Below are 25,495 nucleotides of genomic sequence, written 5' to 3' on the forward strand. Positions count from 1 at the left end.
TGAAGCACACGCTGGATGTGGTGAAGCCTCGCGATGAAGAACAATATGATTCAGTACAGATCAAAGCGATTTACACTACAGCAAAAGGGGGGTGAATCTGCTGTGTAACATTTACATATGTTTATTTATGCTGCGCATCCATATTCATGAATATTCCTGATAATGCTATAACACCAACACTATTCTGCCAGAAGTGGATCTTCCATTGGAAAGATGTTGAAATAGAACACATCCTGCGAGCAATTATAATAGGCTTGGAGTCGGAGCCAGATTTGGATTCATTAAACAATGAACAGAGAGGCAAAAACGCTAAGCTCGATTTTCCCCCCTTTTCAATATACACATATAAAAGTTCCCACAGTGGTATTTGTGCACGCACGGCTGGAAAAGAAATAAAAAATGTTTTGCATGCACGTTCTCTATACAGTATATGCCAATAAAATGTTTAGATTATACACATGGAAACCATTTTATAAAGGAAAAAAAGGCATTGTTACGCAAGGCTGGTTTGAATGATTTAAGTCGGGCTGTGTAGTAAATCATGGATATAATTAGCAAATGGCATACTGCTCAAGTAATTTATCATTATTTAGAGGGCACCATTCCAGAAAAAGACTCTGCGATCTGCAGACCTACTGCAGAGTTCTCAAATAAAGGGCCACAAACAGCAACTCAATAGAATATTGATACAGCAGAGAAAAGAATAGGAGGCTATACAAAAGAAAATTGAAGGTGGAAATACTAAAGAGAGCAGAGAGGAGGGAAAAGAGAGCATGCAGAGCTGCAGATAACCCTGACTACAGGCAGAAAGACAGCGATTTGATATCTTTTCTCTTACAGCAGAGTGTCTGTGAAGCATAGAGTATATTTAAAATAAACCATACGAGATGAGCTTTTAACCCAATAAGTGCTTCTCCTGTGAGCTGCCGAACAGAGGCTCGGCGCTGATTTAATAAGGAAACGTCCCTGATGCAAATGATCATTCTCGATTCCTCTAACTGGACAAAATGATATTCTAGGAGCCAAATTAGACAGAAATTAGACTGATCTGATTTTTTTCTCCCTTTCCTTATAAGAGGTTGTTAATGTTCACGTGGGGGGGAAATAAAGATGAATGTGCATATCTAAGATGAGAATGAAAAGCAGAGGCAGTTGCGTGTTTGACACCGTCCTCTGATGTTTACGGACGAAGGCAAACTGAAATGAATGCCGATGCCCTGCGAGAGCGCTCGCTTTGTGCCCGTTTTTCCATTAAAGCTGAGCATTTTTAAATATCTGGAGCAAGTGAGACAGACGACATGTCTGCGTGTGTGTGTGTCTGTTTGCCATTTGGAATGTGTGAGAACACATGTTTATGCATGCATGTCAGCCTGAGCCTCTGTGTGTGTCTGTGTGTGTGTGTCTTAGAGGGCCATTTGGACTGGCTAAGACATCTGCTCCATCATACGTCAGGGGCCTGGTGTGACATCTGGGGAATATACTGTATCCTGCCTTGCAACATTACACACAATTTACTGCTAAAGGTCATTATGTACCCGTTAATCCACTTTTAATTGATATCAGCGCAAACAGCACAACCTCCCAGCCACATGACAGATCGCTGCCGCCACAAAACCAGGAAATTGCAGGAGTTAAAAATAGAACGGTAAACTTTTCGCTGCTGTCTGTCTGCTCTTTGTTGAGCCGCTGTGGACACGCTGACCTTGACGGAGGTGAACGATAAGAAGCAGACCCTTCACTCGACACAACCTCTGCGCTTATAAATCCTCCTCCTCTTCCTGAGGTCCTCCACAGCGTGTTTGCACTTCATGTTGCTGCACGGATTTCATCTGGCTTCGTGTGAATTATGACAGCACCATAGAAACAAGTAAAGATAAATACCCCAGCCCTGTACAGAGGGGCAATTAAAATGGTTTAATAGATATGACATACTGGAAGATGAATTTCCATTTGGCTTCGAGGATGGAAATAAATGTAAAAACCAGCGGTTGAGATGTTTGAGGGACTGAAAAACACACGGAGCTGTTTTAAATATATCTGATGGTTATACAGCGGGTCAGATATGAAGTGGCAGCACAGACCGTCACTTTAGTAACTCCAGAAATCCCAGAGAGAGCACAAACAGCATCACTGGGTAAAAAAACAGAAACTGAACTGGTAATTTTTTTGCCAGTATATTCTCTGTTTTTAGACCAAAGTTCCCGTAAAGATGGAAGATTATTCAATGTGTGGTTAAAAAATACAGCAAAATAAGAATTTTTCACAGGAAATTACGTTTGTTTGTTTTTTTTTAATGGTATATTTTACAATATTTTTACTGATTTTTTTTGTGTCAACCAGACACATAATTCAAAAAAGATGAAATTACTGAAACTGTGTAATTACAAAACAAACCGCAGTTTTCGTCAAATCTGAGGAGCACAAAGTACATTCGTGGTAAACATTGATAAGGTTTAGTCGGCTAACACGATCAGAATAATAAAAAAAGATTTAAACTTGAAAACTATTCACACATACGTGCTTTAAAAAGGATCCGGCTGTTTTCCATAAACTGCAGCTTTGTTGTTGTTTGCTTTTTCAAATATTTCTTAATGCAGTGCGTTAACTGTGGAGCTAAACACTGAGGTTTACCACATCAGTGCAGTCCACACCTCTGAAAACACACGTGGTTAAAAACAAATATCTGTGCTGTTTTCCATAAACACAGAAAACATTTTAGAAATCTGAACAAAAATACTGCAGGTCTTGTTACCAAAGAAAGAATTTTATATTTCTAACATCTCGACAGTTTACCTGAACCGTATTAGATTAATTAGAAAGAAGATTCATATGTGACACAAATAGTGGCTAAGCCTCAAAGGAAGCTGTTTTGTGTTTATATTTAAACATTATCACAGCTCTCATTTTTCATAAACCACTGATGGAATATGATGCAACAGAACCAGTTTGAACTGGGTTAAAGACCTCCCTCCGACTTTCAAATGTGAACGTTTTTTTCTTTTAACTTTTATTCATGTGAGAGCATACTGTGTTGGAAAATGATCGTTACTCTGGCTGCGGTAATCAGGGTTAAAGTTAGTCTTGTCAGGGTAATCAGGCTAACGGTTACAGTGGCCAGTGGTATTCAGAGTTATAGTGTACCTGATACATGAGGGTGTCGGGGCTATAGTAGTTTACATGGTGGTATCAGGTTTAGTTAGTTAGTGGGCACGGTGGTAATCAGGGTTGTAGTTAGTGTACATAACCCTGATACATGGGGGTAATCAGGGTTGTAGTTAGTGTACATAACCCTGATACATGGGGGTAATCAGGGTTGTAGTTAGGGTGGAACGCGAGAACCAGTGTTGACTGGAAATGGCTGGAGCTTCCAAAGCTCACACTGGCCAGTGCTCAGGTGTTTGCACCACCCATGTCACATCACAAGGTTGGGTTACTGGGAAAACAGTTCTTCCTGTGTGCTCGTTGCTAACAGTTGTTCGGCAGCTGCGTGTACGGATTTAAACCCTTAGAAAATGAACTCTTATTGGATGACGTAGTTATTTAATTAATGATTTCACTCTTCTTTTATTTGATTTTTATTTATATCTCATGTAATTTTATTTTACAGTTCCAATGTACAGCACTTTGTGTCAGCTGTGGTTGTTTTAAAGTGCTTTATAAATAAAGTTGATGATGATGATGATGACGAACAGGAAATACAGTTTTATAAATGCTTATTCTGTGATGAAAGGTGCAGACCCAAACATCACGATGTTACCAGAGAAAGGGTAAAGAGGCTCACTGGGATAGGATACGACCTCAAACAGACGACATGGTCAGTATTACAGAAATGTTTCACACGTTGGGCTAAATTCTAAAATTTGCGGCAGGAAATTCCAAAACTGTCCCACTCCTCTTTAATTCCCCCTTCAAGAAGAGCCGTTGCTGTGAAGTTCCTGCTCAACAGAGGCAGGAAATGCAGCGACAAAAGAAAATGTATGAGAGATAGAAGGAAGAGGAAGACGAGGGCTCAGGGGAGCGAGAGGAATGGAGACGGAGATCACAGGTCCCTCCTGATTCATCCTGATTACAAGGTTAGGTTAAGGTTAAGTGACACGGGCGAGTCCTGTCTCTCCTCCTCCTCCTCCCTCTGCTCATTTATAGGTGAGCCTGGACTCTTATTGGTTATGTGGCCCTGCCTGAAGTTATGTGTGGCTATTGTCAAGAGCGAGGACCTTTTTATTTTTTACACACAGCTGCTTACTGCTAAATAGTGCCTTGTCCAGAAGGGGACAATCTGGGCCTCTAATTGCTGTCACTGAAGCCTAGATTCATTATGTGACTTTCCCATTAAAATGTGAGCATTAATTTGTATAATGAAATATCACCCTCTGCAGTGTGTTCATTAGCTCTGGCCCCACACTGTAGTGCCACAGCCGCACAATGTTAGCTACCTAGAAAACTGTGGTTAATTTTGCTAATGGATATTTTCCCACTCACTGTTCAAGAGGAAATTAATACTGTAACATTAGCTCTTTAACTTTTGGAGAAATTTAAATTCACTTCATTCCTTTCAAGCTGGTGTTAGTCGCTCATTAATCTCTGCGTTGCGTCGCATAATGCTGCCTCGACCAGGCTCGGTAAGCAACTCCATTGTGTCACTCACATTACATTAGACAGAGGAGAGCTCGCCTGTCAGCTGTGAATCTGCCCGCATTGTCACCAGAGCGCAGAGAGGATCTTTAGCCGCTGTAAAAGTCATCTCGTGGATGTAATCAGGATGTCACAGCGGAGCTGGTACGATTAGGTTATAGGAGTGATTTAAAGGCCACATGTTGGGGATGCATCTAGCTCTTTTTCTCCCCGCGTTGCGTCTAAGCTCGACGGGCACGCGTCCAAGGATACATTCCACCCAAAAAAGACAACATCCCCGCTAACCCTTCTCACATTTGTCCCCAGGTGGAGGCTCCAAGCGAGGCCTTTAATTTTACTGTCTGTTTGAGATACGAAAGGACGAAAATAAAACGTACTGTGGATTCAGTCAGACCGGCCGAGGGCTCCGCTTCCTCTGCGATAAAATACGGGCCTCACGGGGATCATTACTACTCTACTCAAAGCAGACATAACTCAGGTCTCTCAGCAGCAGGTAACACAGAAGCAGCAGCAAGTGGAGGGGAGGTTGGCCTCGAGGTGACCTGGTTGTGTTTAGAGACCTTAAAGCGTCGCAGTCCGACCACCCGTAAAAAGTCAGTAAAGGCATGGAAGTCGTGATATTTTCAGAGCTACTGCAGTCTGACAGTAAAAGCATTCGATCAGATATCTGCTCAGTTCACGCAGTAAGTCAGAGGACTGTATAAGAGTCTGATGCATCGTCAGGTCTGAAAAGTGAGTCTGAAGCTTGCATTCTCTCTGCTGTCCAGCAGGGGGCGACTCCCATGAAGTCTGATTGGATAGAAGCCTGTGAGAAAAAGCACATCCTGTGTCCTCAGTGAACTCGCCGGTTTCAGGTCTGACCCAATAAAGCAGGACGCTCGTGTTTGGTCCGTCACGCAGGATGCAGGGGAGGATGGCGTGTGACTGACGTGGAGTTATTACCGTGTTCTGGGGACCCAAGTGAGCTTAAGGGTTAATGCTGTAATGCTGAATTAGCAGAACAACATGGCATAAAGCAGCTTTGTTCCGGCAGCATCAGTCACAGGAACAACTCGCAGTTTTTCATAGGAGGTCTTTATTACTACGATCGATCTCGCTCTTCTTTATGTGGGATTATGCTTGCGTGGATAGCCAAAGTGGTCCAGAGAGGACTCTCGTTTGGAAGACCTCGGGTGAATAATAACGCTGAGCTGTCCACAGTGTTTGGAAGCTGAGGAGCTGAGAGGCAGGAAACACCTGAGAAACTTTAGCCAGGTGTCCTTGTGGTAAGGTGTCCTCTGCACAGTCTGAATGTGACTTTAACCTGGATAGTCAGTGGGGCGTTCGTACCTCGCAGAGGGTTAGCGCCCTGGCTCCTGTCCACGGTCCACATCATTACTCTGACCGAAAACAACCGGGGGGACGGCGCCGCTCCGAGGGTTAGCACACCCGCCCGAAACATAAAGCTAAATCTATTCGACACACAGTCTCACGAACATCCCTGCGAACGGTGGACAGGCCGGCTTTGTTTTGCCTCGAAAGTTATTGAGAGTTAGAGAGTGTGAAATTGCCCTCTGAGTGATGTCATTGGAGGACACTGAACCCTTGTGTTAATTAGAGCTCAATGAAATGATGAGCAGGAAAAAAAGTGGAATAACAATGGCCTTAAGCCTAAATGAGGGACACTGAGAGGAAGTGCACGCTCGCCAGCAGTTTCCTTAATTTGGATTTATGTGAGTCTGAAGGAAACGTGCTCAAATCCAGCAGCTGATAACACGGAGCCTCTGGGATTAGATCCCACAGACAGAGACAGATTAGGACCGAGGCAGGCCTGCTAGACCTGACACTGCTGAACTGGGATGACTGGGTTTGTGACGGCCTGTACTCTGTTCCTTTCTTTCTTTGTCTTCTTCCCGCATCGATGTTCAAACTGATAGATTATCGATGGATCTGCGTCCTCTCCATCACAGAGGGAGACTGACTCCAGCGAGCCGATATTCAGAAACCAATATGTCAGCCTGAGCCCAGAAGAAATGTCAGAACAAGCGCTGAAGTAAATTTTGCATGAAGTCCAATAAATGTTTCATAGCTGCAGAGACGCAGAGCAGGCGGGGGGTGTGCGGGTGGGTGGAGGGTGGAGGCACTGACCTGTGTGTATCCGCAGGTGGACCTTCAGGTGATGGGAGGTGCGGAAGGACTTGCCGCAGTAAGGGCAGTCCTTGGAGGACGAGCCCAGGGAGCGCTCTCGATGCTGGGGCAGAGGCGGCTGGATGCTCCCCGCTGTCTTCACCAAGTCCTCGCCAACATCTGGAGCACACACACACACACACACGAGGAGGGGAAGACAAATGGAAGGCGTGTTGAGTGCCAGCCCTGCACACATCACATCATAACACAACACATTCTTCCTCTTTGTCCCTCGTTTCCTGCGCTCGGTGTGCGAACGCCACACAAAGTCAAACGCATCAAACGAGTTCACGGACCGCGCTGTTTTCCTCCTGACAGAACGCTGACAGTTCATAAGCTTTCTTCAGAAACACCCCCCCATAACCTCCTCCTGTTTTTCTTTTTTTATCCTGGCTGCTGTCGTCGCTCGCGTTAAGCTAATGCTGGAGTGCAGTGAGAATTAACAATGCAAACTGAGACAGAAGAAAAGAGGGAGAGGGCCGCGTTTGGCTTCGTCAGCATCGCAGGATATCCTCGCATCTCTTGCTGCGACCCGATTTTGACAGGTAGCTGTCAGAGATATGATAGGGTGATAACAGTTTTGACCCCGCCCTCCGCCACTTCCTCCGCACGCCAAAAAAACGATGATGCACAGTTTAGTGCAACAGCAGTCTGTTATCAACGCGATCACCCCCCGAACGCAAATCTAAAGATGAGTGACGACAACCTGGGAATGTGTTGACAGCAGCATAATCTGAGGTGAGGGTGTCGGCGTCACGCTGCACACGCCGGCCTCGCCGCGCTGATTTGCTGTGTTTAAAGGCCGGGAGAAGAAACGCATCAGAGAAAAATATACAACAGATACTTGATAAATATCTGGAAGCTGTAAAATTAAAAATATCCTTTCTGGTTCTGCACAATTTGGTGGACGTCGCCGTGCGGGAGGTTCAACGCGAGATCTCACAGCAAAACGCCCAAATTCATTTCCTGCTTTTGTTCTGGAGCTTTTTTTATGTTTTCTTTAATTACGGGACGGCTGCAGGACTCATTCATCTGATCTCTGCGGGCTTCCATCACACTTTAGAACTTAAATATGCTCAGTATTTAAATACACACTCAAACAATCAGCAGCATTACATTCGTTCAAATTTCTTCTTTAAAACATCTCATGAATCCCTGCACGTGCTCAAAATAAGGACACTGGCCTAAATTCATTTATTGTGTTTCACAATAATAAAAATGAAAGAAATAAAAAACTAAAATGAGAAAAATATCTCCACTCATTAACAAATATAGTGCAGTTCATTTAATTTTTATATAGTTTATGTGCAAACCAGCATTTGATGTTTTCTTTGTGCTCTCATGGTGACGGCAAAGCTCTGACTAACAGTCAAAGAGCTTCCTGCGGTGCCTCAGAGAGGGATCTGACTCTGGCCTCATGAACAACCACGCAGGTGGAACTTCATCCACACACACGCCCTCAGGCTCTGACGATCTTCAGCAGGACACACAGTGAATTAACCTGAAACTGAGACAGCTGTGAACCGTTGGGACGTCTGTTGCGCTCGCACCAGCAGATCTGGTCTCTGTAACAGCCCGGAAAGACGTCCGCGGACGTCCTCCGGCAGCTTTGCCTCATGAATCCGCTCGTCAAAGCTCGAACCCGACGTTTCACAGGACGCGGCGGATCATGCCGGGTCCGGTGGCGCCTTTGTGTACGGGCAGGCTAACATGGCCTAGACCAACGCTGAACTGTTCGCCATTCAGCAGAAAGTAAGTGTTATTTATTTTCTGTGCCGCACACGATTGGGCGTGTGTGCGGGGGAAGGCGGGGGGGCAGAAAGAAAGAGGAAGAATCAAACCCACGGAGGCACCCACGGGAGCACAATGAGGAGCAGTCGCTAACAGGAGCCTAATCTTTTCTTTTCTGCGGCTCCCCCCTCCTCCTCCTCCTCTGTCGGGGAGTCAAATAAGGTTTACAGAATGGAAAGACCCAAGTCAGCAAGTCCTCTTCCACACTGACACTAAACACACGAGTCCATCCAGCCTCGCCGCTATCAGGCTGAAGCCTATTTATCACAGCAGGAAGTGAAAGGCGACCTAAATGTAAGTCTGTGAGGGACAATACGCCGTCATCGCCGCTCTGCACGGCGGGACGGTTTCATTCAGCGTACAGTAAGAGGAGAGGGGGGCAGGGCGAGGGCCGAGAGGCAGATGTTTAACTTCTGCAGCACCGACGAGTCCAATCGAATCTGTGGAGAACTAAAAGAACATCTGCAGGAAATTTACAGCATTGAGCGGAATTATTTCAGGCACCACTTTGTTTGTTTCGTGGAAATTATTTCATTTCCACACAGAAAAACTCCCCGAAAAGTCGACATCTACTCAAATACAACAGAGGATGACTATAAATATATGTTTTTGTATTTTATTTAATGCTCCCTGCTGAGTCAGCTTTCACACACACAGGATTTAATGCTTCCTGCGCTCACACGTGAGAGGAATGAGGCGCCACGATCGTTCAGACTTTCAGATGGAGATGGAAAATAATCGTTCTGTTCAGTTTGAGCTTTTACTTTTCACGTCCTGAATTCCAACGCACGACAAGATGGTTTATAAAAGCCTCACATGTCAGAGTTTCGATGGGTTAGACGTGCACGTTTCGGGGACGTGTTCACGAATCGCACCAACCGCCGCCTCCGGGCGCTCGCACGTGTGTGTAATCTTTCACCGATTTATGGACTCCTGGATTCGAAGGTTCGGATGTGTTTCAGCAAAATTTCAGCTCAGAGTGGAAAAACATGAAAGCGACGCCTCGTCCTGCTCCGCTGAACCCGCCCGACCTCAGGAAAAAAAAAAACGTGAAGCGCTGGAGAAAAAGTCGCCGTCTGCACGACCGTGCTTTAGCTTCATCTTCGCTTTCGTTTGCTGCTCTTATTTTTATGTACAAAAATGTGCACATGTTAAAGTTGCAACGCCTCTTTTTATATGTAAGATTTATCAGACCGGCACATATGTTAAAAAATAATTTCTCAGTCATAATTAAAGCACCACATGAAAAAAGCCAGACAGCTTATTTTAGCGTAACAGCAGCGCGATAAGGAGCCGTCACAGCTTTAGGCTTCAGGGTTCAAACCTCAGATTTCAGTTTCCAACAACAACCAAAAGTGTTTTTGGTATATGAAGTTTGCACAGCGCTCCTTATATGACAGACACGTGTATCATGTATATGTTCAGACTTATAACACGTGGGAGCAGAAGCCCCGAGGTGACTCGATCTGAGAGGGAACGACCCAACAGGGAAGCAGCTTTATGATGTCACAGCAGCCCGGCGGCAGCTGCTGAAGCCAAACCCTCCTGTTCCTGCGCCTGACGCAGCAGAGGTGCAGTAGGTGTGACATCAGCCTGACGAGCTGGCCTCTGGCCTGCACACGTCCACTTTTCTCCCTTTAATGGAGGAAAAATCTTCAGTTTGTCCACATGGACACAGACACTTCATCGCCCTGAGGCAAAAAACAATCCCCGCCCCCCCGCTCGAGTTATCAAGGCTTCTTTTACGGAGGGGGAGGGGAGGGGGCCGGGGTTTGTCTTCTGTCTGTTGAGCTGGGACGTGAAATCTGTTCCTATGGTTTCGTGATTTCAGGTGGAATTATAATTTTCTCCATCAGCTGCACCCTCCCTGTTACGTGTGCCGTCCTGGAAAGAGGAAATAATTATATAAACCCCCCCCAGCACTCGGTCTGCACCATACTGTAGCCGTACTCATAAACATATTTTGAGTGGTCTACTGTACAGATCCCTTTTTGGCAAAGACTCCCGGCATCGTGTAGCAGACACTGGCCCACCTGCCCACCCCAGATGGGGCTAAAATTAAAAAATCCAAAACACAGATTAGAAGCAGGAAAAACACCAGACCCCACACACACACACACACACACACACTCAGCGCGCACACACACACACACACACACACACACTCAGCGCGCACACACACACACACACACACACACACACACACACACACACACAGCGCACACACACACACACACACACTCACACACACTCAGCGCACACACTCACACACACTCACACACACTCACACACACTCAGCGCACACACTCACACACACTCAGCGCACACACACACACACTCACACTCACACACACTCACACACACTCAGCGCACACACACTGAGCGCACACACACACACACACACTCACACACACACTCAGCGCACACACACACACACACTCAGCGCACACACACTCACACACACACACACACACACTCACACACACTCAGCGCACACACTCACACACACTCACACACACTCACACACACTCAGCGCACACACTCACACACACTCAGCGCACACACACACTCACACACACTCACACACACTCACACACACTCAGCGCACACACTCACACACACTCAGCGCACACACACACACACACACACTCACACACACTCACACACACTCAGCGCACACACACTGAGCGCACACACACACACACACACTCACACACACACACACACTCAGCGCACACACACACACACACTCAGCGCACACACACTCACACACACTCACACACACTCAGCGCACACACACACACACACACTCACACACACACACTCAGCGCGCACACACACACACTCAGCGCACACACACACACACACTCACACACACACACACTCAGCGCACACACACACACACACTCAGCGCACACACACTCACACACACTCACACACACTCACACACACTCAGCGCACACACACACACACACACTCACACACACACACTCAGCGCGCACACACACACACTCACACACACACACACACTCAGCGCACACACACACACACACTCAGCGCACACACACTCACACACACTCACACACACTCACACACACTCAGCGCACACACACACACACACACTCACACACACACACTCAGCGCACACACACACACACTCAGCGCACACACACACACACACTCACACACACACACTCACACACTCACACACACTCACACACACACTCAGCGCACACACACACACACTCAGCGCACACACACACACTCACACACACTCACACACACACACTCACACACACACACTCAGCGCACACACACACACACTCAGCACACACACACACACACTCAGCGCACACACACACACACACACACACACACACACACTCACACACACACACTCAGCGCACACACACACACACACTCAGCGCACACACACACACACACTCAGCGCACACACACACTCAGCACACACACTCAGCGCACACACACACACACTCAGCGCACACACACACACACACACTCACACACACTCAGCGCACACACACACACACACTCACACACACTCACACACTCAGCGCACACACACACACACACTCACACACACACTCACACACACTCACACACTCAGCGCACACACACTCACACACTCAGCGCACACACACACACACACCCACACACACTCACACACACTCACACACTCAGCGCACACACAGACGTGTCCTTGTGTGTCAGGGTTAATAGTGCTCCTGTAAGAGGAAGACACACTACTGAGAGGATGAGAGTGTGCTCTCCTGGCATATAACAGCCCTTCAATAATAAATGGGCTTCACACATTCACACACAGAGCGCACACAGAGGTGCGTTGGGCCGTAGAGGCGTGTGACGTGCGCACACGTGACGAGCGTCCGGCCCGCGCGTCTTTAATCAGTCGGCTGATCCGCAGCTTTAATGCGGCTGTTCCAATTACTGTAAAAGTCAGCCGGCTCCATATAACCACAAATATTGACACTTTATTGCACAACACATTTATGACATTTTGAAGGTCACGCCATATATTAGGCATCGCCGCAGCAGAGGGGGTGCTCAGACCGCCTGTTGACACCCCGCCGTAACTGTCCTGAGTATTGATTTTTTTCTTTTCATGCAAAGATTTTCTGTTGGAGACGCGACATTAATGCGACGGTCACAGGTGAGCCTGTGAACTACAATCACAAAAACTACATTTCCCTACAGTTGGTTGCTTCTGTGCGGATGTTGTGACATTGTGACACAAAGTCAGTCATTTGTGTTAACAAATGTCTGCGTGTTAACATTTTTAAATAAACTGCACAGAAAAAAATGATTGTTTTTCAGGTTTTTCTACCCAACCTGAAAGTTTTACCGACACTTCTCCTTCTCACAGATTTGAGCTCAAATCTCAGCTTCCTGTTTGGTCTGAACACACAAAGCTCGCTGAGATGTTTCTGCTTTCAGCAGCAGGAGAGCTTCGTTTCTGCTTTGGACGCTTTGTTGATCTCGGTGTCCGAGAGGAAGGTTGGCTACAGACTCGTGATTGGCAGGTCGTTAGCCAATGAGAGATGGGTTTCGCAGTCTGATCTGCCCCACGTTGTCGTATTTGGTTTCAGATGACGCTCACAGAGGTGCTGCCGGCTGGTGGTGGGAGGCTGCGTGGCAGCTTGTTTCTGATAGGTTCCTGGTGTCGCGCATCCTGTGGCTCGGCTGGCCGGTTTTCTGAGACCGACCGGTGAGGTTGGTGACTCTAAACGACCCAAGATGGCGTAAGAAGGACGAACACCATCGTGCCGTCACTGCGAGCTAAACCACAGTCACAGTTTTATTTGTTCATGTCGGCGAGTGTCCTACGGGGCAGCGGACCCTCCGCTGGCTGCGCTGCTCGGTGAGAACGGCGCCGAATGTCGAAGCATCGCTTGTGTCAGAGGCTCGTGCTGAGCTTGATTTCAGCCAAAATGATCATAATTCATGTGAAAATCTGTTTTTATTCTTATTCATTAAACATTCCACGCGCCGCTTCTTCTTCTGCGGTTTGCATGCGTGAGCCCTCCCCTGCCTCCACCCCAGGAAGAAACATGACAAACGCAGCGCTGCGACTGTGCTCCTACAAGAATATCACAGAGGGGGAAAAAGGAGAAATACATGTATAATTCAGCTGTATCTGATCTGAGACCAGCTCCTCTCCCCTCTGCCTTTACTGGTGTCACGGCGGCGTAATGGAACATGCCAGAACAAAGGCTCCGAGATCAGATTGGAGCAGAGTTGAGCAGGCCATCTGGGAGGCAGGCTGAGTATCAGTCACTCTGCCTGCTGTCGGCTGCACTCACACTCACGCACACACACTTCCCCTCTGACTCACAGTGTGTGTGTGTGTGTGTGTGTGTGTGTGTGTGTGTGTGCAAGAGACACCTCACTCCCTTCTGACCGCACGTCACCACCGAAGCATCGCCACCGAGGGGGATACGCCACCGAGGAGGCAGCACAGCAACTGACTGACAAAGATACAAACTGATGTGTGTGCGTGCCCCTGGGACAGTGGCCACACCCAGCTCCCATTAATGGAAAAAAAATCATCAACAACATGAAAATAAAAGCAGAGGCCGTGTGCGATGCCAGGGGTGCAGGTTGGAGGATGGCGGCGGGCGTGGGGGGGTGCTGGCAGTTCCTTAATGGCGCTCTTTCAATCACACTTTGCACTCTAAACGCTCTGTGGTTTTGATTAGTATGATATCACTTTCAGGAAATAAAACTGGGGGGGGGGGGAGAAAAAAAGCACATCAGTCATAAAAACACAAGATGTTTTGCTTTTTGCTCGGCCATTATTCTAATGTGTCACGTGACTCCCGTCGAAGCCCGGCGGCCTCTCCCTGCAGCCAAATAACTGATTGAGGGGAGGACCAGTGTGTGTGTGTGTGTGTGTGTGTGTGTGTGTGTGTGTGTGTGCTGGGGGTGGCGGAAACAGTTTGAAAAGGGGAAAGATATTAAGAGAGATTGGGTGAGACGGGGAGAGAGAGTAAACGTGATGACATCATTTGAAAGGCATTAGGCTTTTAAAAATGCGCCCGGGGGGACTTGATTTCCTTACAGCAGAGCAACACAACACCATCCGGCCTGATGCTCGCTCGCTCTCTCACACCCCTCCCCTTCATTCTTCTTCTTCTCCTCTTTTTTTTGATTTGGACCACTGCCATCTTTGTGAGCGTCTGGTTCATGCGAGTTAATCAATTTGAGGTTTAGTTACACTGCTGATGCTAGCACTCCAGCCACAGCTAGAACGTAATCTGAACTCGCAGAATTTATTAACCAAACACCAATTATCATTAAACACCACTGCATTATGCCCCTCCTTTTACCACCTGACAACCACTACTAAATGAAATTTTAGATTAAAGTTATTCGGCCCGTGATTTATGAGCACCGAGAGGAGCGCCTCTCTCTCTTAATGCGCACGCCGTGTTTTTCCTGCTGCCGCGGGAATACACCCGGGATCAGAGACGTCTCCGAGGTATTACAGCAACCGGGTCCGGGAGAGGACCGGGAGAGGAGGAAGGCCGGGAAAGAGCGAACGCCGTCCTCACCTCTTGCTCTGACCTCGCTCGGCCGCCAAGGAGGAAGGAGGCAGAGAAGGAAGTTTGTTGAGGTTTTAGGTTTTCACACACACACACACACACACACACACACACACACACACACACGTGTTTGTGAGATTCAAACAGCAGCAGAGTGTGTTACATATAAGGCGGTGGGGTAAACAGGGGCACCAGATGTTCTTTGATGTTAATAATGGCATTTATTATTAATATTAATTAGACCGCATTCAGCAATACATTTGGGCCATTTCCAAGTCAATTAAGCAAAATGGCATTCGGGAGATGTTGAAACGACATTTTAAGGCAGGTGTTCGGCGCTCCCCTAATAAAACATTTTTGCAGCTCCTGAAAAACAGCCCATTTTATTCGCTTTCTCTTTGTTTACTCGTCCTCGCCGCGAATGAACTGTATCTCCAAAAACACATATTGACGATGCCTTTTTTTTTACATTCGAGCACATTATCGAATTAAAGTACGCAGGAGGCGGTAATTCTGATAATGCGCACACGACATGTTTCGTCCGCAGAGACCCGCGGGGGTTAATCCACGTATGAAACCACCGCGGCGACCATCAGGACGGGGGCAGGAAGAACACTTTGAGGATTATTGAGCATGTTTTTTGAAATCTGCGAGGCCCGGTCCACATGGCTGCAGAAACCGGTTCACCGAATCAGAGTCTGGGGGGGCGGGGGGTCCTACATTATAGTGAAAATAATCCCGAGCTGCTATAAGGATAAAGAAGCTGCTTTGAGCTGAACGCCGACCTGCCACACCTCTCAGCCTGCGCGTGTGTGCGCGCACTCAGCCCTGCTTTTGGCAGCAGGCCCTGTTTTCTGTGTTTTTTTCAGAGCTGGTGGAGGCAGCAGCCTTACAATGGTACATTAACAATCTGTGCGTTCATTTATCAGTGTGTGCGATTTGGACTCTGCGTTCATGGCGCGCTGCACTTTTCATGGCTGAAAATTAATGAACAAGCCTCCCCTCGCAACAAACATGCACCTGTGCTGCAGAGATGCTAATCACAAACATTTATATTTATTAGTGAACACCCGCACTAAGACTGGAGTTGTGGAGGAGGAGGAGGAAAAACGAGGAGAGGAGCGAGGACGGAGGAGAGATAGGTGGTAATGAAAGGCTGGCAGGGTGGAAGTGTGTTTGTCTGAAGCACTTCTGAATGATTTCTGATCTTCTGCTGCGACGGTGATTCCTCCAAAACTACTCAGACATGAAGGACGTGTATTCTAAAAAACCTGCAAGGAAGCAGGTGACTCCCGAGGGTGTTAAAAGGAGCCTTCTCCCCCCTGCTTTCTCTTTTTAACCCCCCCCAGCTGACAGAAGGTGGCTCTCTCCCTCAGTAAAGGCTATGCCTCTGCCCGGCTACGAGCAGAGGAACGGTGCCATAAGTTTCTCCCTGGCACTGGCCCACCTTTGTTTCCCCCCTACTCAAGTCTGTTTCAGGCTTCAAAGAGCATTGGAAAAAGACACACACACACACACACACACACACACACACACACACACACACACACACAGAAATGTCTGAGGGAGCACTGATGTCTCACTAACTTTATCATTCTAGCAGGGTGATCATAGCCCCGTCGAGAGGCTGTGGATGATGCTTGAGGGTCTATGAGTGTGTGTGTGTGTGTGTGTGTGTGTGTGTGTGTGTGTGTGTGTGTGTGTGTGTGTGTGTGTGTTTGTGCTGTCCACCACTGTCTGCATGCATGCATGAGAGCACAGAAGGCAGATGGGGACAGAGGTAGGTGTCTTTTAGGACAAGAAGACAAAAGCAGTTACTAATGTGTGTTTGTAGACACACACACACACTCCAACATGTGTGTGTGCGCGCGTTTGTGTGTGTAATGCTATAATAATCAGGGTGTATATTCATCATGCCCCCTCTCAGTCTGTGTTGGCAGGAAGTGGTGTGGTTACCATTAGTGAAGGATGACTAGGCTGCTGAGAAAGGAAAGGAATAAAGGAAAGGAAAAAGGGCAGAACGCACACGATGGTGAAAGAGCGATAAAAACAGAAATGAAAATAGCGGCAGAACAAAGCAGTTGAAATGGAAACAAGATGATTAGAAACAAGAGGGAAAACGGGAAGAAGAGGGGGAAGCTGGGAAGGCAGAGGAAGACAGGAAAGACCAGAAAACCAGAAGAGCGGCCACGGCGGGACATAAAAGCCGAGCAAAGACAAACGGAGAGCAAACGGAAAAAGAAAGCTGACGGTGCGAGCCCCTCTCCACCTCCCGCCACCTACGACAGCCACCCTGTTGCACGCGCTGTCTCTTTAACGCTGGATAAAGTAGAACTCCTCCCTAAGCCGCCATTGATTTCCTATTCATTCCCGAGCACGCTAAATCAACAGCGGGCACAATAGGCCAATCATCAAACTCAGTCGCAGCACTTCCATCCCACCCTCCATCCATCTGCCACTGGTCAGAGTCCATACTGTACACACACCGCAGCCATTAGTGGCGTTATTCTCCATCAATGAAAACGAATCAATTAGGCCTCATTAAGGATGCATATTAAGGTGGAGTAATTATCTGGTGAGGGATGTGCAGTGATCGATAGCTCGGGAGCATAAATGCGCACTTAAAGACATATATTACCACGAGGGACGAGCACTTTTAACAAGGTCTCTGTGGAAGAGCAGCGACGGCGGGTAAATCTGCTGCTCGCCACGCATGCGCCACGTGGACTAGAGCCCGGTCAGGCAGTAAATCCACAGACCAAGGACGCGTCCCTTTTTCCTCTTCTATGAACTTGTCGAGTGTCTCAGAAAATGAAATAAAAAGATTTACACACCTTGCCTTGTGTGCGCGTGTGTGTGTGTGTGTGTGTGTGTGTGTGTGTGTGTGCGTGTGTGTGCGCGTGTGTGTGTGTGTGTGTGTGTGTGTGTGCGTGTGTGTGCACGTGTGTGTGTGTGTGTGTGTGCGCGTGTGTGTGTGCGTGTGTGTGTGTGACACAATGACCACGGAGAGAGACACACTTTAAGAATAAATGAGACAAAGGCCCAGTTTTCAAATGCTACAGGCCTGCACCCACAGGCTGCCCGCATACAAAGCACACACACATTTGCATGCACACAGTAACATGCATACACACACGCAATCCCATGCATAACGCCTATTAAAGAGCACGCTCTGTCCCAGTCGCATAATTTTAATTTGTTATGAAGGTCATTGACAGCAAGTAATAATCACCATTGGGGATCTAACAATTTGCCATTTCGGAACATTGAGGCACTGATGACTCAACTATTAATAGACTGAAGCAGCCCTCGCCCCCCTGCGTGCACCCCCTGTCCTCTTAAACGACTCAAATCTACTCCAGTGCATTGTTTTTACACTCATACCACCTTAAAAACAGATCCACCACCTGCGAAAGGACGACTTTTCTGACAAACTCCAGCCCTCGCTCAGCCGATGAAGAGTTAACACCCCCCTTCCCTTTTTTAACAAAAGAGACACAATGACGAGTTTTATTATAGACCAACTCATTTATTCTCTGCTCTAGCATCACCCGAGCCATTCAGACATATGCGTCTGGCATTTGTCGCCAAACAAATAAGTCCAAGCTTAAGCTATTTTTATCAAGAGCGAGAGCGTTTGTTCTTTTTAAGTGATCGTCAGTGTTTGGGGCGAACAGAACGGGAGCTGGAATCCTTTATCTTTCAGAGGCTCAACAACTCAAGACTAATTACAAATTAATCTGGATCTGGATATCTGCAATGAGAGAAGTCGTGGTGTGCTAAGAGGAGCTAGCTGTTTTATATTTATAGAGGGGAGCTGAACGGGCAGAGAGGCAGACGCGGGCCGGAGACGGAGGCGGCCAAAACCCAAAAGACAGAGTAGCGCGTAATTGCCAGCTTTTCTATATCTGAGCAGGATTGCGGACATTAATAATTGATGGTTAGCTTGATAGGACAGAAGTTTGTGGCGGAGGAAGTTTGGCGTCTCCGTCTGTCGAGGTCCCTCCTCGCTGCACGGAAGGTCGAGGGGGTTAATCGCCAGACTCGACGGCGCTGCCCGAACATGGCGAGGTCGCATCGACACCCTCTGACGTGTGTTTAACGGCACCGTGTCGTTTGCATCTCTGTGTTCAAAGGAACATTTTGGATCCATGAAACTGTTTCATGCACTGAAGCGTTAGTGACACGGTGCAGCCCGGCATCACACGGGAAGGTTCAAAAATATATTTAATAGAGGCACATCTGCTCTGCATCTGTCGCTCGTCTTCAGCTGATTGTTCCTCACGCAGCGACAGCTCACAACAACGCTTCAATCAGAAAACCCTCTGTGAGCAGCGCCTGGTGACAGTGGGGAGGAAGAACTCCCCTTTATCAGGAAGACGAAAATAAAAATGAAAAATGTTTTTTAATAAAAAGCCACCATCATGTTTCAGGTTTTCAAGTTTTCCATTTGGACGGACGGTGCTGCCCGCAAAGAACTGAAATATGCAAAGGAGCGCGCCACCAACCCGGCGGCCATCTTGAGCCCGCCTGTGACGGTGCTGAACGTGTCTGACGTGCTGTTTGCGTTTGTTTTTGTGTGTGTTTTATATTAAAGTTTTATGTGATTAAAAACAGAGCCGAGATCAGGGCGGGGCAGCAGGCGGGTGTACAGCACCGCTGCTGGCTCCACCTCCCGCTCCATCCACTCGCCATTATTAGTCGAGAGGAAGAGATGAGCGATGTTTGCTCCAGCTCCATGTTACACACAGTAAAATTCAAATGTGTAATTTGTTTGTGGTTAATCCAAAAGCGTCTGTGCCTGCTCTTCAGTCACGACGATGTTTTTAATACTGAACTATAATTATTGCTGCCATCCATTAATTTCCAAACTATTTTACTAAGAAGCTGAATAAAATAGTCAGCCATTATTATTATTACTGCCAAATTACCGTTATTTACCTGAACAGGAAGACCGGTGTTTGAATGTTCTGATCCGTCCAGCGTCGGCTCCATCTCAGGTACAAAGACGTGATTTCAGTTTGTGTGCTGAATAATCCTAACCACAGAAATGTAAACACATTTCTGACAGATTCTAACATTTTTGTGAAGCGGTCTAATAAACCTGCTGAGCGCTGTATATTACTCCAGAGGGCATGAATCAAAATCACAGGTCTACAGCTGCAGCAGGAGTCTAAGCTGCATGTCAGTGATGTGCCCACATTCTGAAAGGCAAAAGAAACTCCTGTGATCCTCCACAGAAAAGCTGCAGCTGCTGAAATCTCTGAACTCATCTGGGACCGGTCTATGTGCTGGACGCACGTTCTGCAGCCACACTGGGAGAAGTGACTTCCAGCCCTCGATCGCAGAATAACTGGAGGAATGTGTTGAACATCTGACTCGAGACGACGGTGGATGGTAGTTAACTTCCTGCTGGGGAAAGGGGCTTTGATTTGCTGCCTGGTAGCCAGGGTATGTCGCTCTCAATTACTCACTCTGTCTCTACGCTAGTGTACTCGGTACTCCCCCCGGCCCTACGGTAGGGACCTCTGGGCACCCTGACTGTCGTTTAACTGCTTGTGGCATGAGGCAGCTGAGGAAATGGGTCATTAAATCCAACGAACTACGGCCAGCCCCCCCAATGCCCCAGATCTGTTTTCAATCAGATAGCTTTCCTTCACAGGAGTGATGGAGAGAAGCCTCGCGCAGCGGCTCGAAGCAGACATTAGCGTCAGCGCAGCTCAACACTTCCCTCTCTATGCAACGGCATCCCCGCGGTATGCGACTCTGGAAAATCCTCACCTGGTCTTTAAGATGCACTCCCAGAGCTGAAATAAATCATGTCCACAGCAACATCTGTCAGTGACAGTGATAACTGCACTTACATAACACCTTTGCAAAAGGAGCAACAAATGCCCCCAATATACAAATATTTGACTTTGAGCTGGTTCAGACATGAATGCTGCGAGGACCATGAGGAACACCAGCCTGTTCTCATCCAAGGCCTCGTCACATGGTGCCACTGAGAGGTTGCGTCCTGTTTCACACACCTACAGTCTGAATAGAGAGCGCAGGGCGCTGTGCTTTCTCTACTCTGATTCGTTCAGTTTTGACTCGTGTTTTTACTTCTGCAGTCCGGAGTGCCAGTCTTGAAGCTGGAGCTTTCTTCTTTGGTTTATTACCTGTGATATGAAAGTCACACAGGTCCATGCTCTGCACCCGAGTGAACAAACCAGGCTGCTGAGTATTTACCTGCTGCCCCTCCGGACATCACGCTGAGCCGTCTGTCGACGGAAAAACTTTTATGATTTTTTCTAATAAGCTTCAGACCGTGAGGGTTCCCCGACCCTCCCCGACCCTCCAGATCACTAATCATCTATCCAGTATCGCTGCTGAAATCACGCTGCCAGATATTCTCCCCTCACTCAGTTTTTATCCCGACCTTCATCCCTTCCTCACTCTGGTCTGTTCGAGTGCTTCCACATTTCAAACACTCCACCCCAGGATCCGTCCGGAGGTGTCTAATAACTGCCTCGCAGCTCATCCGGGCACAGGTGACACGATAAACACCATTCTGCAGTAAAACCAAAAGTCTACCATGTTTCTTTTGGTTGATCCTCTCACTTCAGCGAACAGTAAGTAGAACTAGTGCGTTGTGGTTGTATTCCTCCACCGTCGGGGCGGTTTACCTCGCTGTCTGTCACCACAGGAAGTCAGGGCCTCTGCAGCTGTTGTCGCGGGTTACACAGGCGGAGGCCGCTGTCTTTAGTGATCGTTTGACGAGCGGGAAATATTCACTGTTTGGTGCAAACATCGTTTTTTCCTCTGACCTCTGAAACGGCAGTGAAGCCACGACATCGCAAACAGGCCGACACGGAGAAATCCAACGAAGCAGAGGCACGATCACATTTCATTCACCGGGATTTCCGGATGAACCGTTCCCACTGTTGTTTTTCACAGTTATTAACACCTCCAGCCACTAGGTGGCGCTGCTTAACGCCTCAATATAGACATTTCCTGGAGTCGGGGTAATAAAGTGAACTTTTTGAATAGAGAACTGACATTTTCCAAAAATGTACTTAAATCAAACCTGCAATTAAAAAATTAGCTCCTGAAGTTTGACGCGACTGGAAATTTGACCCATCCGTCCATGCAGCTTGGAGGAGCCCTGGGCAGATGGCCGCTCTGCCACCCCACAGGTGCACTACGCATGGAAAACTGTATTTAATAGGAATATCTTACAAATGAAACAGAAAGAAATGAGCCGGAGCTGCTGATGAGCCGGATGTGTGAAACTTTCCGGGACCGACTGATCTCATCTCCAGAGGAAAGGGCAGCCGTTTAGCAGGAAGGTAAATACTTCAAATGTTAGCCTGGGGAACGTCTTCGATTTGTCCTTTAGGAAGATGCTAACGTGCGATACACCGTGCCCTCCCCCTCCTCCTCCCTTCTCATTCATCTGCCTCACAAACTCCTTCTCCTCCCTCCCTCTCACTGCAAAATGCAGGGCCAGCAATAAGAAAAAAATACTACGCACACTTGTTGCCCGGACTTTATCTCTGCATTATTCTCAGCGCTCCTTCCGTTCATTTCAGAGAATAAGATAAATGAACAACGTACATTTCGTGCACCTGTCCTCCCCTCCCCACCTTCCTCTTCCCCTAACGATAAGGGATTTCATTAACGTGAGAATGCTTGGGCTGAAAGAAACATAATTGCTTCAGTGTTGTTGTCCTCTCTGCCGCCGACGCCCTAATTTCCTCCTCGCCTTACTCTTGACTGTTAAGTGATCATTATATCAACACAGGGGATGGGCCAAGGGTAAAATATTGACAAACTGCGGTCATGCTCGTGCGAAACACGGAGGAGAGGTGCGCGTGCGTGCGCGGCGGAGGGCGACGAAGTATTAAAAATAAAAAATAAGGAGGGAGAGAGGACAGAGTGACAGCAGAGAGAGTGATATAATCAATGGAGAAAGATCACAGAGTCCTGTAATAATTTAAAAAGCCGGCCCGATCTGTCAGCCCCCCTCCCCCACCCCGCCGCCTCCCTGATGGATAACTGTATGTAAAAGATACATAATTTTTTGACTTGCCATTTACACAGCATTGCACCTGAAAGCCAAGCGGCATAATAGACAGTTTAAAATGTCAGGCAAGTAAGAGTAAGAGTAAGTAAGAGAGACAGGTCGGCCGGCAGAATCTTAATTAGAACAGCTCCATCTAATGGCAGCGGCCGTGCACGCGCACGTGCACACACGTGCACACAAACACGTGCACACAAACACGTGCACACACGGCTTCTTTGCTTTCTCTGCATCCACTGAAACGATTTCAGGGAAAAAACTGCGCACACACCCTCCAACATCAGCGCAATTAGCAAACCATTTCATTCCTACAGCTGACCAGTCGATGACCAAATCTACGGCGCCGTGGCGGAGCATCACACCAGCGCTGGCGCTAGCCTGGAAAAGCATGTATAGGATTTACCTATCTATCCCTGAGCAGACCTGGCTGTTGAGCTGGAGCCAGCGCCACATGATTGTGTTAATTAATCTGCCATTGTGAGCACGGGGAACAGCTGCACGGGCTCTCGTGGCTGCGTTGTCAAAGCAAAACAATGCAATGTTAAGCTTCCCCCACTGAATCTTCCATTACAAAGGAGCCCCAACAACGGGGCTAAATTCATAAATCCACAGATCAATTTTTACCAGCACTAATGTCTGACCTTTAAAGTGAAAGAGGGATTTTTTTAACATGCTTCATTTGGGCTTGAAATACGGTCAGATATGTGATACCTAGGATGCGGGCCAAATACCCAGCCCCACCAGCGCACCCCTCCCTCCAGCCTGGAAAACAAACACAGTGAGAGAGAAAAGGATGGAGGGAGGCAGGAACCGGCAGCAGAGACAAACAGATGAGTGCGAGGAGTCACCAGCTGGGCACTGGTATTTTAAAACAAAACGTCTAACGCTGTTAGCGGGGCGCCATTGATCAGTGCGATGGGGTGTTAATTCAGACGGGCAGAGGGAGACAAAGCAGCTTTACAGGTTAATTCATCGTGAGACGCTCCTGACAGCATTTCCGCGTTTCCTCCTCCTTAGATGGTCCGCGCGCTCGTTCACGTAGAAGCAACACTGACCAGGGGATTCATAAATAAAATTAGGTAAACTGTGCTGCCACACAAATTATGTCTGCAATAACAGACTTTGCGAATAAATGGTTTAGCACCTCTAATCGAGTTCACAAAATGTTTCACTAGACAACCATTTCGCTGCATTCATTACAGCTTCGCTGAATTACAATTTTATTCGCGGCGTTTGTCTTTAATGTGGCAACCAGATTCGTCGTGGAAGCCTGGAAGAGAGGGAGGACGGCGTGCCCCCGTCGCACGCTCTCTACAGCGAATGGCACGGCCTCGGTGTGCGCTTGGCACTTGCAGAGAGATGGTGATGCACCCCGAAAAAATCATGGAGACGCCTGGCTCTCGCCCCGCTCTGCAGCCGAGCCCTTCTGTCTCACAGAAAGCCCTCCAGCAGCCCACTGAGCAGCGAGCGAGGCGTCGGGAGACGAGTCGTACGCGCCGAAACGCACTGATGTATCTGACAGAGCCTGTCAGGGACGCTATGTAAAGCAGGAGGTGGATGCGACTGATGCTTTCTTTCAGGTTGGAACAAAGGGGGGAAAAGCTTAGGGAAGCAATAAGTGGGAGCAGTGTAAATGGCAGATGAAGGAGGCACGACATTTCCCTCTCCCTGTGACACTGTCTCTCAATCTGCACCCTGCTCCGGTCTGCCAAACACCGAGTCAAATAGTGACACTGAATATAGCAGCGAATTCCAAATCTGCTGTTGAGTTGCCATATTCTCGATAGACTGCACAAATGTTCTTTTTTTTTTTTTTTTACAAGACTTTTTAATGCAGTCGGAAACGTGCGAGCGCCCGCCCACCCGCGCTGAAAGCGTACAGATGGGGAAGGGTGACACGGCGCTAACTCGCATCTCAAAAGTGACGCCGGCTGCAGCGTCTCACCTGTCCAACACGCTGGATTTCAGAAAGCCATCAGATGTTGCATTTACCGCAACGCTGAACAGTGGAGAGCCGAGTCCGATCGGAATCGGGAGGAGGGTTGCCGCTCTCGCTCTTGACAACTCAACAGGACACTCAGCTGAGCGGCAACGGGAGGAAGGTTGATATCTTGTCACTATATTCTCCCTCATGGCTTTGTTAGTATTTACAGCTAAAATGTTACCGAGTGTGTATCGAATTGGAAGAAGGACTGTTTTTCCTCCTGTGGTACTGTGCTGTCGGCTCCCTGATTGTTGGAGTATAAAAATAATCGTCATG

The 25,495-nt window shown here is 47.8% G+C and overlaps 1 protein-coding gene across 1 annotated transcript in view; it reads right to left on the reverse strand.

Annotated features, from left to right (window-relative positions):
- znf536 (zinc finger protein 536) overlaps positions 1-25,495 on the reverse strand; it is an 86,125-nt gene that overhangs the window by 39,553 nt on the left and 21,077 nt on the right. The window contains exon 3 of the mRNA XM_085351191.1: positions 6,760-6,918. Coding sequence (XP_085207317.1) covers positions 6,760-6,918 — 159 coding nt within the window. The remainder of the gene's footprint in view (positions 1-6,759; positions 6,919-25,495) is intronic.

The sequence above is a fragment of the Diplotaxodon limnothrissa genome, linkage group LG1 (assembly GCF_057381915.1).
Source record: "Diplotaxodon limnothrissa isolate DT_005_m linkage group LG1, D_limnothrissa_male_GT1.1, whole genome shotgun sequence".
NCBI lineage: Eukaryota > Metazoa > Chordata > Actinopteri > Cichliformes > Cichlidae > Diplotaxodon > Diplotaxodon limnothrissa.